Source organism: Melanerpes formicivorus, unplaced genomic scaffold (assembly GCF_026170545.1).
Source record: "Melanerpes formicivorus ecotype bairdi unplaced genomic scaffold, bMelFor1.0.p_v2 SCAF_70, whole genome shotgun sequence".
In the NCBI taxonomy this organism is placed as follows: Eukaryota; Metazoa; Chordata; class Aves; order Piciformes; family Picidae; genus Melanerpes; species Melanerpes formicivorus.
The window spans coordinates 990,665-1,006,193 of record NW_027142422.1 but is presented as its reverse complement, the minus strand read 5'-3'; the positions used below and the strand labels follow the sequence as shown (position 1 = coordinate 1,006,193).

The 15,529-nt window shown below is 46.1% G+C and overlaps 1 protein-coding gene across 2 annotated transcripts in view; it reads right to left on the bottom strand.

The window, feature by feature from the left end:
- The window catches only part of PLCXD2 (phosphatidylinositol specific phospholipase C X domain containing 2), a 44,787-nt gene that overhangs the window by 13,668 nt on the left and 15,590 nt on the right, over positions 1-15,529 (bottom strand). The window contains exon 4 of one of the 2 annotated variants that reach the window (XM_068163097.1): positions 6,530-12,132. The exons of the other annotated variant lie outside the window; for it this stretch is intronic. Within the exon in view, the coding sequence (XP_068019198.1) occupies positions 11,970-12,132 (163 nt within the window). The 3' untranslated portion in view covers positions 6,530-11,969. Of the gene's footprint in view, positions 1-6,529; positions 12,133-15,529 lie in introns of those variants that run through there. 2 annotated transcript variants of the gene reach the window in all.

Below are 15,529 nucleotides of genomic sequence, written 5' to 3'. Positions count from 1 at the left end.
CACAATCTTAAAGCTCTAATACTTCCACACACACACACGAGTCTTTCAACAGGTAGGTGCTAACTTATCCATCCCACCATGGCATGAAGTTCATAGTTCCACACTCCATGCATTCCCAGTTCTTTCTAAATCAGTTCAGCACCGCCCACAGTGCACCTACTGCTCCTGCGGCACACCAGGGAGCTTAAGTGCTGCACTCCAAGTTAAGAGGCAGATTGTTTTCCTTCCTTTAGCATGCCTGCAATGTTTAACAGTGCTCTAGAGCACAGGTCAGCCAAAGGTGTGTTGAAACAGAACAGCAGCTAACAGACAGGACAGCAAATGGAGTTTTACAAACACCAGCAAACCCACTCAGCTAGCAGCGTGGTAACAGGAGTCCAAAATACCACCGGGGCAGAATGCCTCCTCCCCATGTATCAAAACCGACATGAAGAGTGTCATGGAGTAATTATATTCAGAACAGAAGTCTAGAATAAGCCTGCCAGAGTCCTGGCTTCTCACTCTCAGGCATTTCAAAAGCAAGCAGGGAGAAAAGTGACACAAAAATTCCTTGCATTCTCTGAATGTTCCTTTTCTTTTACTTGACACTGTCAGAAAGCAGGAAGCAAGAGCCTCACATTCAGCACTGACATATCCTGCCCCCATCAGATCAGAGGGAAAATTTTGATGACTGTGGTGGTTTATTTGTGGTTGCTACTCAAGAACAAAGTAAAAGAACAGCTCTGCTACCTCTCTGGAACCGAACTCCATCCCATTTGGCAGCATCTTGTCAAAGCCAGTAATTCAGTAGGACAGTTAAGTGCTTGTGAAACTAACAGGCAGTTTTCAACAGCAGTCCCAGAACAACCAGCAATGGAGGAAAAAAAGCACAGAAAAGAGTCAATCTGAGCACTGTCCCAGCCTGCAGCCAGAAAGCCACACCTCATCTGAACCCTCTTGGGGAACAAAACTGCATGCACCAGCTCCCTCTGAGTTACCAAAAACATCACCAGCATCCAGGCTGAGATTCACTGGGCAGAGCAGCTGTGTCCTAATGGACAGGAACACAGCAAGAGGGTGACAAGAGATAGCTCTGAGCATGGCCTTAAAATTCCTAACATGACAAGCTAGGATCTTGCCCCTCTTCTCCTGTCCCACCATGCACAGGAGCCTTCAAAAAGAGTTGTGGTACCCTGCAATGTCTGAGAGTACCTGAGCATACACTTGAGCCTACCTTTGACCCTGGGGGTCCATGCTCCCAAGGGAGGTGGCACACCTGTGCCCACAGGAAAAGCCAAGTGGGACACATGCCCCTGCCCTTCACAGAAAGCATTCTCCAGCCTCTGTGTGGGAGTTCAGTTTCCATCTGCTCAGCCTAGAGCCCAAGCTGCCCTACATATCTGAGGTCCTCAGCACTGCAGCTGGAGCATCTCTGAAGCGTCAATGAATGCAGTGCAACACCTTTGTGATCTAAGCAGGCATAATGATCACTGCTAAATTTCATCACATTAGAAGCTAGTAATTTTTCTTTTAAACAACCACCACCACAAGTTATTTCAGTTGGTCACTCTCAGAACTTCATTTTGGCAGAGCTTGAAACCCACAAAGGAAACCTCACCTATCAGATCCACAGGTACAAAGGGTGCATGAAGATCACTAAAGCCACACAGATCCAAGCAAAGTAAGGTCCTGGGAACATGACAGGGCAGGTGCATACCTCCAGCAATGAGAAAATACATGGCACACACCAGGGATGCCACACTGGTGAGCCTCTAGAGCTACCAGTGCCCCTGGGGAGGAAGGTGGGGGGAGGGGGAAGAGCAGTACATACCTGTCTGTTTAAACATTACACTTCAGTAGGCCTAAGGACAGCAACAAGAATTTTCCTTCTCATCTTTTTTACAGCATTCTAACCAAGCTCCCCCAGTTCCTGTGGCAGGAAGACAAGGATTTCCAGCTGACTGCTTGTTAGCCATCTACAGAGGCACATGCAATTGGTGGGAGCCCACTGCCTTTCAGAGGCTTGATTTGCAGCTGATCTCCCTTGTTCTCAGCTAAAAGTGTTGCTGTAACAGCTTCTATAGCCTCTCCTGCTCCAGGGGCCGCAGTACAGCAGAGAGCACACACTGGCCAAGTCTTTTATTTCACTTTAGGGTAAACAGCATTTCACCACAACCACGATCTCGATAAGCCGGTTCCCTGGTGCACGTTACTAACACTGCCTGCATTCTCCTCCAGCCTTGGGAAGGAAACAAACCCAGCCTCAAGACAGGAGGAAGGAACTAAATGCATAAAGGAAATTAAGCTACTAGAAGTCCTTGTTCTTGGCCATAAATGCAAAAATAAAAGACTGCTATTATCTCCTTTGCAGCTTTAGTGGTTGAATTTCTAGTAATTCTTTCCAGGAGATCTCCATCAAATAACCATCTGAGAACACAAGCTCCTTCATGGACAAAACCCAGGTGGCATGAAGATGGCACTGCTAAATCTCCACATGCATTGCTATGAAAATAAATGACTGCCTGGTTGGCACTACTAGTACCTTCCAAATTAGCACTTGCTGACAGAAAGTGTCCTTGCAGCAGCCTTGCTCCTCCCTCACGGACACACCATTGCAGCAAGCCAACAATGAGTTTGGGATTCAATTTGAATCTTGAAACCAGACAAATATTTGCAGGCTTTAAGTGTTATGGCTACATTGTGAAGCTAATCAGCATGCAGGGACAATTAAAAACAAGCATTGAGAAATACCAGTTCATCACTCGAAACATGTTTGCAGTGTGCAGCAAAGGCAGCAGCACGGTGAGCCGGCTCATGTCACTCATCCTCAGACAGTCCTGCTACTAAAGGCCGTTTCAAAGAGATTTATGGGAGGCCAGAAGGGGATTATCTTTGTGATATGTACTTTGCTCTGTTTTGGCAGTGGCCAAAGCCTGTTTTCCAGCCATAACCACTGTCACACAGGGTGAATCTGCCACTTCTAATACTGAGGAGTTCAAACTGTGATTCCTCTAAGAGGAGCCAAATTAGAGGCAAAACCACTACTGGCATTTGAGATATTTAGGCTGAAATACTGGTGACTGTTGTTCTTCTCAGGAGAAATGCCTGGCATGTTGTATTTTCTCTGCTGCCAGGGTAGTCTTTCAAAGGATGCAATCAAGTCAAATCCAGCACTTCTGTAACCGTGGAACTGCACTCAGCCTGTCACATGAACTTTGTACTGGATGCGATGCCAACAGTCAGCTTCCTCTAATGATTTGTCCTGTTTCAAACAGCAGCAACAAAACCAAAACCAATAAAAACCCACACAACAAAAATGCAGCAAGCCCCAAAGCAGAGCAGCTTTATTTTCCCTTCCAAAGGGCAAGTTGCAGCACCATCTCTACTGCATACCTTTCCTCCTCTATTTTCCACTGCTTCAGACCGAGGATGCTTTTTTGTTTTTCTTGTACCCATGACTTCAGGTTTTGCAGTTTCAAGCTGGAATAAAACCCAGGAACACCGAAAGCCAACTCTGCTCAGTTGCCATGAGCAGGAAGAGAAGTGAAGGTTCAGTAGCAGAAAGTTCAAGGAAAATATTTTTACCATCTTCAAGTCTCATTTCCAGAGAGCTCAAAACACACACTGCGTGCTCTTCTCAACCCAGTCTAGCAGAAGACTTTGATGCAGGGAGGAACATCCCCCTCAGGCAGTGTTGTATTTTCCTTTTCTTAAAGCATATTTGCAAGAAGAAACAAGACAGAAAATAACTCAGCACTCATTTTCTTCTGCACTTTGCATTCCCAAATCCACAACCCAAAAGGAATTGGTCTTTTGGTTACAAAAGCACCTGAAGTGCCAAGGTGCTGTTTGCAGTTCGAGGTGAGGGGCTGGGGTACGTGGCTGGGCCTGCTGAGCATCCCAAACAGCATCTGCCACTAACAGCATCAAAACTTCTTCACAATTACAACAGATGAAACACCAAAGGCATCTACAGCTCTGCTCAAACACAGAAGTTACCTTTCCAAACCCAAGTGTGAGATACCATCTGGGCTGTGCACGCACCTAGCAAGCTTTTAGGCTGTTTCAGTGAAAGCTGCAAGTCTTCACACGAATATCAACTTTTATGTTGTTCAGCACCACAAGTCACCAGAACTCTGTCAAAGGTTCACCCAGCAGCTGAAGTGGCTGCCTTGCTTACAAAGAGACAGTCTGTGCTGATAGTGTTGCAGTTTCCTCTTTATGCACCTCCAAGATAGCTACCTTGATGCACTGCTACAGGAGGTATTGCTGCTCCTTCCTTTATTCCCCCAGGAAACTGCTCCCTGGAGATATGGCCCCACAAAACCATTCCATACCAATTCTGCTTCTGCATTAGAAGCCAGGATAAGCAGTGATAGGTTGTAACCAGCATATCTGGTTTATTTTTAAACTACTGAAAACAAACCAAGCAACTCCAAACACACAGCAGACAAGACAAGCACTCACCTCTCTGAAGCACTACCCAATTCACTACTGCATGAGAATTTCAGCCCATAGGTGACTTCACTGAAAACTTTCAGATTCAGACAGTTGGCCAGGGAACAGCTCTGACACAGGAGGGTGCTCTCCCTGGCTGCTGAAAGGAGTGCTACCTACTCACTGAGGCTGAGTTGTTTGTGAACCTGCAGATATAAACCTGAACAGCTACATGTCAGCTGGCAGCTTCTGCTTCAGGCTGACCCTGCATCATCCTGCAGTTCTTCCCCCAAGGCACTTATTTCTATTCCAGGTAAGAGACATACAAAGGACACACACCAAACCATTTTCTACTCTAAGCAATCTTTGCTCTCAATTTAAAGCAAATATCTAAACTGAGGGCAAGTTATTTCAAGCATGATTCACACCTTATCCCTATAGCAAGTTACCTGTTAATGATCCTGGTTGCTCTGTCTTCTCCAGATTACATTTGGTCTCAAATTCAGGCAGTGGTGTTGCTATCAGCAGAGCAGAAACAAGCATGGAACTCTGGATCCACAAGAAGGCATGCTGGGCTTACAAACCAGCGGTTCAAAGATCACTTGGGTTTCTCTTTCCAGCATTTGCTCAGCCTCACTTACTACATGTAAATTGGAAAGGCTTTCTAGTCAAACACTTTTTTATTCCAATGCAAGTGACTGGTGTCACCCAACTGATCAGAAGAATCAGTGACATCACCATTATTCAGCTCCAGAGCCTGCCAGCACTTTGTTCACCTTCCAGCTACACGTGCAATGAGAGCAGCTGGCAGCACACACCATGCTTTCCTGCAGGCAGCATGGAAGAATTGACCTTCTGACAGCTGAAAACCTGCATGCAGGTTTAGCAGTACCTCCTCACAGGCAAATGCTAAGCACACAGTTCAGGACTGCTGTTTGCACATCTAATCACAGCTCTGGGGCAGCAGTGGAACTCAGCATAAAGTATATATGAGTATGAATTTATCACAGAACATGCATCTAGTTCCTGCAGTCCCATTATGTGCTTCACAAGAAGGATCTGCTTTGTGTATCTATGTGCACATACACACATGCCCTTGTCCAGCATTGCTGAAAGGCACACAGACTGAAACAGCATTTATTAACCCCCTAGGGAAGCAATATGGTGAAATCATGCTCACTCTTGCACCTGAAATCCTCCCTAAGCTATATGACTCCTGTCCTGGGGAAGCAGTACCTGGAGAAGCAGAAAAAGAAACACTGCTACTGCAAGCTGTTTACACATTAACTTTGTTTGATACAGTGGTAGTGTATGCTACTCACATCACACACTGCACAGTTGTATGCTTGCCAAGAAGCAGTGGCACAATCCCTGCCTACAGCAATCTCAGACAGGCTGCTGAAACCTCTGGCTGCCTCTGTGCCTGAGTCACTCTTAGTCAGTCTGGTCTGTAAGCACTTACCTCAGATCTGAGGCTACAGGTAGGGCCAGCAGTGATTAGGCTCTGAACTTCCAGCTCTGCCTTTAAAATAAAAGACAAGATTAACTATCTACCAAACCAGCACTGCTCAGTCACCTGTGTCTGTAAACACAAGGGAACTGGGGGTATCCATTCCCAGCACCTCCACTCCCCCCCATTCTCAAGACAAGCAAGCTGAGAGCTCAACTCCTCCTTCTGGGTTACTCATCTCACCAGGTTACTAAGCATTAGCTCAGGCTCTGGCAATCATTATCAATATTTTGTTTCCTGATCAGGTGTTACCATGGAGCTTCACCTTCTACAGGGGTAGAGGCTACATAAAAACTGCAATTGCCTTTCAAGATACAAGTGGATCCATGCCTCCATGTGCTTCCCTGGCAGTGCTCAGGCAGAGGTGCAGCTGTGGAGCATGCCAGTGCAGGCCCATCCAGCTTTAACCACTGTGCTTCAACTCCTGCAGAGAAGTTCTCAGCACATCCTGAACACAAGCACGTTGTCCACATCTGACTGCCCAGGGGACAAATGCAAGATGTGGCCCCTCAAAATAACCTTCAATGCATCAGAACAGTAACTGAGCTAAAGTCATGTGGATTGCCTCACAATGCAATCATCATGTGGCACAACAATCAGCAGCACAGAACACGCAGAGGTGATTAACTCAAGTGGTACTTTTATTTTCAGGATTAAAAACCCCCAAATGATGTAGGTGCAGAGTAAAGCAGAAACAAACAGATGTCAGCCCTGGTTTATCTGCAGTCCAAATGAGGCATCCTGGTTTCACAGATCTGAACTGCACAGATGAGTAATGCACACACACACTGCCACGAGAAAGGAAAGGAACTGCACAATATACATTGAGAACAGGTAAGACCTCCTCACCTGGCTCCCTCTGCTATCTGTACTATTCCACAGTATAAAGAGCACCAAAAGGAGTTAAAAACCCACAACCAAACAACTGTAAAATACAACTGCCATTGCAAATGATTTATATCAGATGTACTGATCAATACTTCCTCTGGAATTAATACACTGCAGTTCAGTTGAAGTGAGATACAGCAGTCATGGTGGGTGTAACAAGGTAAGAGAAGAACTGTTCCTATGAGCAAGACAGTAGATAAATATCCAGCAATATAAAGTCATGAGATTCTGCCAACAGTTCTGAAGTTGGCAATCCTGTTCCAACTAAAAGTTAAAGCTTGTCTCCTTGAGCAGACCTGTAAAGAAATAAATACTCACAAAAGTAAACACATTTCTTCAACAAGACAGACATTAAATACAGCATAAAGCCTGGTTTGACAACCTAAACCAATAGCAGCCAATAGGATTACCACTGGAAGGTGTGACTAAGTCCATTAGCTATACTCTTACCACAGCTGGCCCAACATACATGTCCTTAGCCTAAAATTTATTTGCTCTTCAGTGTATGCTCTGGCTCTCCACCTGTTGAGTCAAAAACCAAAGGTGGAATAACAATTTGTCAGACAGAACAGGCAAAAAATTCTCCTCCACTGCTGAAAGAACTCCATCTTGACCTGCTTTGAGTTTTCAGTGAGGTTTTGGGTGGTTCCTCCTGGTAGACAATTTTTCTGTGTCTACACAACCCCTGAAAACCCACCTGAAGTGTTGCTCCAAACAGTGGCCCTGTAACCAGAGGATCTGCTTTTCAGGAACGGGTAACAAGCTGCACAAGCCTAGATGAAAGCCCCAGTAAGTCTGCAGATGGCCTCTGTGTTCAGCATGGTCTGCTCAACCTCAGTCACACATGTTCTGTCAGACTCCCCTGAGTAACCCAATTTTGAATTGGAAATGGCCATGTCCTCTGTTACCTACACAAGTCCTAAACCCTGGGGTGTGAGATGATACAGCAATGAACTCTGACACCTGAGACAGGTATGCAAAGAAAGTATTTCTGCAGGCCTAGCCAGATGAGAACAGATAAGCATCTTGGCATGTGCCCTGCTTCTCTTTGAGCCAAGAATCCAAAGTGCTTCAAAGCACAGGTGCTTTCTAAATTCCTGTGTATTAATCCAGTACCAGCCCAGCAGAGACAGCATGTCAGGAGCACAGACCATTTCTCTGTTGTTCCTCTCCTCTTCAAAGAGCCTGTCCAGCAGAACAGGGCCTTTTGCAGTTGCATTGCTGCTCTGGAGACTCAGTCTGGCCCCACTCACTCACTCCAGTACCCCTGAAACTTTGCCAGCACTGTCTCCAGCAGGGTCCTCTCCATCACAAACAAAGCACATGCAGGTTAGTGTTCCTTCACTTCACATTAGACAGCAGGAATCTGCCTTTTGTTCTCACCAACTAACAAAACCAACAAAAAACCCCAAAACAAACCAACCAAACCACCCCCCAAAAATCAACATTTTAACTCCTAGCTCCAGGGTTTTTAAACCTATTAGGCCAGTGGTTCCAAATAAGGAACCAAATGATTGTCAGTCTGCAAAATCTGGTAACAATCCCTCTTGGTTTTCACCTACAAGCATACAGCAAGATGGCAACAACTCCTAGCACCCTCTTCCCTGATACTTCCCATCAGAGGTCTCCTGTGCTTTGGGTATGCCCTTGACTAGCACATGGCAGCGATGTGCAAGTGCCAAGAACACAGGTGTATCACCAGTGTGCTCAGCACCAAGTGACTGCACATTAGGAAGGGAAAAACCCCACACAAACAGTCTGACAAGAATGTCTAAGTAACCCAGACTTGCAGTAAGCCACCCAAGTAATTATTCAAGATCATGCAACTCAATGAAGTACTTCTGCCTCAAGCAGCTACTGGTTTCCTGGCTTTTCCTCTCTCAGCACCTACAGAATGGTCAAGTCCTATGAACAATTCTTCTGGGGTAGTTTTACAACTGAACTGTTTCAAAGGGAACCCTACTGCTTTGGGAAGCTAGAAACAAGACAACCATCACATTCAACAGATGAAGGTTCACATCTAAACCAAGTTCAGCTCCATTCATGCCAGCCTATTTTCTGAGGCTCAGAGGTACATGCCCTTGCAAGCTGTTGGTTACTACACACTCTACCCAGCTGTAGTCCCCACAGAGGCCAGACTCTCATCTGGGTTTCTCAGTAGGAGCTGTGGCCTCTGTCACACCATCAGACCTGCTCCCTGAAACCTGGCCAAAAGCTGCCACACCTTCAGTGTGGCTACTGGATGCAAATTATTGCCCTGCTTCCTTCACTCCCCCTTCCTGCCCAGCTTGCCTTTCCCAAAGCCAGAAAAATAGAGCTCACAGCCCAAAGCCCAAGAGTGATGAGGTCTGTTTTACAAAGCACAAAGGAACTTGCTCACAGTGTGGTCCTGTGCCAGAGAGATGAGCCAGTTCCACAGGCAGTTTTGTTATAAGCTGTAATGTACAACTGAAGAAGGGTAGCTCATGCTTTTAGGATAGTTTAGGACTACCTTGAGACTAATTCTGAACAACATCTGTGTTGTCTAGAGCATCCACAGGAGATAAATACACTGCCACAGGCAATTGTCTCTGCCAATTGCCCAACTCACTCTTGAGACTGTGGGGTTACTAAGAGAGGGGCATAAATCCAAGCACAGCTCTGAAATGACACAAGTCTCTAAGATAGCTAAACAGAGATGTCTCCTCCTCTCCTCCCTCCTCTTCACTTCATCAATAAACCTAAAGCTACTTCCCATTTCTTCTCCCTCTGCTGACACTCTTAACACCTAGCATGCCTTTGTTTCATTGCAAGAGGTAAGAGCTAACAGTCCATGTTAACAGAAGCTTCTGAGATTGTACCTCAATACATCTGAGGAAAGCCCCCAGTTACAATCACCACACATCCATTTAAGCAGAGGCAGCAGCAGGACTAGCAATAGCCATTACTCTGCATACAGCATAAGTATTGGTTAAGCCCCACAGATCACTTCTGAGGTAGATATATGCAGTACAAAACACATTGAGGGTCAAATGCAAGCATCATACTCGCTTCACCTTCTCACCTTGTCCTCCAGTCCTGCAGCAAACCTTACAAATGTGCTGCTTCTGCCTCCTCAGCACTCAGACCAAGTTAATTTTGAGCTCTGAACTCTACCAACATGCTACTAAAAAGACCACTGAAACCAAACACTTAATACCATCATGGAGTTTCAGTTGGGGCCATCAGAAAAGTAGCTTAGCACAGGACTCAGCTGAGGAAAATCCAGGTATTTTAAATAGCTTTGCAGACAGAACAGTGCTGCTCAAAACAAGTTCCAACAGTTTCATCCACAAGGAAAAGCTTCTGCTCAGTTTCTTAAAGGAAGATTCAAACTAGAAAATTGAGCTTTAATTTCAAACTTCCATGACTTAGCTCCCCACCACTGAAACAAGAGAACAGGAGAAAGATTAAGAGACAGTGATGAGGTAGAGACACCTCCCCCACTTCCCTTAGAAGAAAGAGTCAGTTAAAAAAGAGTTCAAGGAACTGTAATGAAAACCATGCAACCAACATTAAAATCAGATTACAGCCTGCTCAGAACTTGGTCAAGGTTCACATAGGTTTGCAGACTCTCAGATAAACTTGGTCTGAGTTTGAGACACACATGCAAAGAGGTTTTGGATGTTGCTGTGTCGGCAGACCACGATGGCAGACAGAGGACATCACAAAACAGAACCAATCAATCTGGAGACCCACTGTTCTTGGCAGTAGTGATAAGTGGGGTAGAGATTAATACAAACTCATAATCACTGCGTAATTAGTGCAGCAACAGCTACAGCAGGAATGACTGAGCAGCAAAGCATCTGCTAATCGCTCTGGGGGGGTGTTTGTTTTGATGTTTTTGTCGTCTTGTTGTTGTTTTCATACCAAAGATGAATCAGACTGTATGACTGCAATCAGCTAGTCGGTTAAGCACTGATAAGTATCAACACATGACTGTATTGGCTCAAGCACACATGGTCACATTCTGCTGTGAATCAACTCAGAAATGGGTATGACTTCAGCAAAGCTGCGGCACTGACATCTGCCTCTGTGTGTGAGACTGGTGCTTAGCCTGTCACAGGCACAGGCTGGGGAAGCCTCTCTCCACAGCTGTGGCTCTTTGACAACAAGCACAGCCTTTAGGTCAGATTTTGGAGTTCACTTTCACATTGCAAATTAGGGATTCAGTATTTGGGTCCTGGGCAATCCCTGTCAGCTCATGCTCTTTGACTACCCAGTCAATTCCCACTTCCAGCATCTCCTTCCAGGAAAAAGCCATTTGGGCAAAGCTCTCCCCAAAGAAAACTTGATGGATGGAAAAAAACCACCAAGTGCTCAGCATGCAGAAGTGCAAAGGTTGCACTGTGGTTTCTCAAACCTCTCACCACAGGAATTAAGACTCCTGAGTTATGGTCAATAGAATTTGAAGACCGAAATGCGCTCAGCATGAATGCCAAAGGAAACACACTTAAACACGGTTGCAGTAAAAGTATTAGGGCATTAAATAAAATACAGAGGTCCAGGGGAACAGCTTGGAATCCAAAGAGGCTGGGCATGCCAAGCCTTCCCCTCTCAGGCCCAAAGGACAGTTTGGATATTCGACACAGCATGATGGCTTCCTCCTGCACAGCAGTACTGTTTCATGAATCAAGTCAGAGGTAGTGTCTGAAAGAGCATGGTGGAGCCAGCAGGAGCCTCCAGCTAAGCCCAGCTCCACCACAGGCTGCCAGAGACCAAGGACATCCTGACGAGCCTGGCCACATTGCTGCCACGGATTCAGTGGCCATCCTGGTTGGAGCCCTGGCATTGAAGAACCAGCAGGGTGCAGATGAAGGGCAGAGTGAGCCCAGTCACCAGGGAGACATTGGGTACATCTGCTTCAGAGGCCAGCCTCTCCTTGGCAGGTTTACAGCAGCCAGGCCACAGCAGATGCGTTCATGGCTTCACCAGGTAGCCGTGGACAGGCAGGCGAAGCCTGTTGTGCTCCACTCAGAGCCACAAATCCCTGGGAGAAGGGACCCTCCTGTGATGCTTAACCACACTGCCTCTAGAATGCTTTTAAATAAACAGAGATTACAACAGGTTTCACTTCATAAATAGAACATCTAGTGTAGCTCGAAGATGTCCAAGGAGGAGGAGTGGTTCACACCCATCAGGATGCAGTAGCAGATTCATCCTCTTCTAGAAGGTGGTCATTTAACGCAATGACTGTAGCAGCAAAGTCAACCAGCTCCACAAAGTCTGAGGTAATTATGTTAACACCCATAACACCTGGTTTTTGTGTTTTCACCCAGTTCAAAATCATGGGTAGATTCCTAGAGGAAGTGGAATAAAAAGAGAATTACACATTTTCAAAGAGCCTCTGCTCTAGACATGCTCTGCTTTAAACACAACATGCTGGCTCACTAACTGTTACTGCCTCACATTTGGGACTAGGTCCTTCCTGCCACCCAAAACTCAACTAGCCTGATGAGAGACAGGCCTAATGGCATATGGTCATTAGCTGTCAAGTAGAAATGTCAATCACCAACCCAAGCTACCCTGCCTATGACAGACATTTGCAGACTCTCTCTTCACTGAGCAGATTATGCTTCTGTGTTTAATGCTGAGTTACCATCTTCCACCCTGGCTTGGTTCTGCCCAAGAACATGTTGAACTGACAGCTTAAATTTTGCATCAGACTTCAGTGTAGCACAAGATGTTCTCCTGGCCACTTCTCCCTTCAGATGGGCAGGAAAGAAGTTGGTAGAAAGGCAGTGTGCTGCCCCAAACAAATCCCTCTCAGCCTTCAGACCCACCCAGAGAATAGTCAGGAAACAAACCCAGAATCAAGCTCTCAGCTCTGTAAGGGTCAAGCATCCCACGATACTTCACTGTAACCAGAGCAAAGGTGAGGTGTGTCAAGAATGAGTTAAATGTAGCTAGAAATTCTGCAGTGGGAAGGAGTTTCAGTAATTTCTTGGACAGAGTACAAGTCAGGAGTCTGCACAAGCTTTTTTGGTACTCTTAACATGCAAACCCCAGGATTTTCTGTAGACAGAGACAAATTACTAAATGTATTAGAATTCTTTAGTGTCACAAGATGCATACAGAATTAAGATGGTAGTCAAGCTAGCAGGATGGGGAAGGGAAAAAAGGAAGATCAGAAAACCTGAGGACATCTCACAGCTCTTGCTCCAGAAACATTCTTGTCAAGAACCAAGAGAAGAGAGAAGCAAAGACACAATTACTGTCCCTAGGAAGGGATCAAGGCCACCTTAGCCAGCTTTGTGCAGATGTTGCACAGTTCTCCTTTATCAAGAGCTCAAGAACATTTAAATATATTCTGGGCAAAGTTTCCCTGGAAAGCAGAGCTCTCCACAGAGCTGCAAAGGCAGACTGACACACACAGATCGGTGAGCAGGTGTAAATGGACACAAGCAATCCTGCTTTAGCAAGCAGTGGCATCCACTTTCAATGTTCAGTTTGCTTTCAGACAACTCAGTGGCAACGATGGGGCTGAAGAAAAAGGAGGGAGTGAAGGCAGGCTTCCAGCCCAGGCTTGTGCCAAGAGCTACTGGAAACAGAGCTGCTTGTCCAGCCCATGAAATTCATAGAGCCATGGAATTGCTTGGGTTGTAAGAGACATAAGATTGAGTCCAACCATCAACCTAAGACCACCATGGCCGTGTCCCAGAGCAATTCTTCACTAGTTTACAGAGCAGCAATTCAGTATGATTTTTGCTTTAATCAGGGGAGAGCTGTGCACTTCATGGGCAGCTGCAAGTCACATCTGTGTTTCCTCAGGCAGCCCCATCCCAGCCTATCTGTGCAGTCCCACAGCCCCAGAGCACCACCTAGTGGCCACCCATGGCCACAGGTGTTGGCAGGGAGCAAGTCTGAGTGGGGACTTGAGCATCTCCTGGCTAACATCACTGGGATTTAATGATACTTCACTAGATTAGTATCTGTAAACAGGAAGGAGACTGAAAACTCCATGACTGATACTTCATCTGGCATCTCCTAACTTCTAACAGCAACTCTGGGGCTGAAAGAAGCAGCACCTCACTCTCTCTCTTTTTGGAAAGGACTTTTTAATTCAGTTATATTGGCTTTGGTTTCAGAACACCAGCACTGTAATACCTTCCAAAGTGACCAGTAATTCTCCCAGAGGGGACGTGAATTGGCTGCTGAAGATGTTTATCTTATCTTTTATGCTGTTTCTCTCACCCACGGGCTGAGTGTTTACCTCACTGCTTATGACTGTTTATCTCACTGCTTAATATCAAGCTCAGTTGCTGATCAATTTAGAGCAGGTGCTACCATCTATACAAGTGCAATTTACAGCTTAATAGCATTTCAGCAAGATAACCTTGTTAGTGACTTCAGGACAGGCAACATTAAACAGTGAGTGAGGAGATCAGATCTCACCAGGACTGCTAAGTCCTAGCACTTTATATCAAACAGGCCACAAAGTGATAATGCCACAAAACAGTCACATGGATCTTACTTGGGTCATGCTTTAAACATGGCAAAACTGCTGGCAATGCAAAACTCATTAGAACAGACTTAAGTCATGAGGCAAATGGCTTGTGTAACAGTCCAAGCTATAAAGAAAGCAAACTGTTACTCTGGTTTTGGGTTAAAAATCTCCCAGATAAATGACTGCCCCATGCCACACATCTTTGGCTGCTACTGAAGTTAGTGAGACAGACCTGTATAGAGGAATGAAAAACTCAGCCCACAAAGACTGGGGCAAGTGTTTTCACCCCAAATTCAAGATCAGCCAATTTGGAATGAATCACTGGTTTGGAACTGTGATACTGGGAAACAACAGGTCTGGTCCATAGCACAGAATCACCAAGAGTGGAAGAGACCTCAAGGATCATCAAGTCCAACCTGTCACCACAGACCTCATGACTGAACCATGGCACCAAGTGCCACATCGAATCCCCTCTTGAACACCTCCAGGGATGGGGACTCCACCACCTCCCTGGGCAGCATGTTCCAATGGCTAACAACTCTCTCTGTGAAGAACTTTCTCCTCACCTCCAGCCTAAACTTCCCCTGGCACAGCTTGACACTGTGTCCTCTTGTTCTGGTGCTGGATGCCTGGGAGAAGAGACCAACCCCCACCCGGCTACAACCTCCCTTCAGGTAGCTGTAGAGAGCAAGAAGGTCTCCCCTGAGCCTCCTCTTCTCCAGGCTAAGCAACCCCAGCTCCCTCAGCCTCTCCTCACAGGGCTGTGCTCAAGGCCTCTTCCCAGCCTCGTTGCCCTATTCTGGATGCATTCAAGTGTCTCAATGTCCTTCACATCCCTCCCATTCAGAAAGAGCTCCAATGAGCAGGAAGCACAGACAGGGATCTGCTGTTATCTCACCATCTTCAAAAATCCCTTGTTTCAGTAACTGCAGTAGTGAGGAAGCAAACAGCATGCTTTCATCAAGTCTCATTTCTAAGCAAAACAGAAAGGCAAACTAGGCACTGGGAGGGACTGCCCAGGGAGGTGGTGGAGTCACCATCCCTGGTGGTCTTTAAGAAAAGACTGGATGTGGCACTTGGTGCCATGGTTGAGCTGATGTGCATCTCAGAGGTCTTCTCCAGCCTCAATGGACTCGATGACCCTGAAGGTCTTTTCCAACCTGGCTAATTCTATCCACTGATTCTGTGATTTCAGAGTTTCTTGCTTTCCTCAGAGCCTCTTGGCAGGCACACAACTGAGAAAGGAAGGC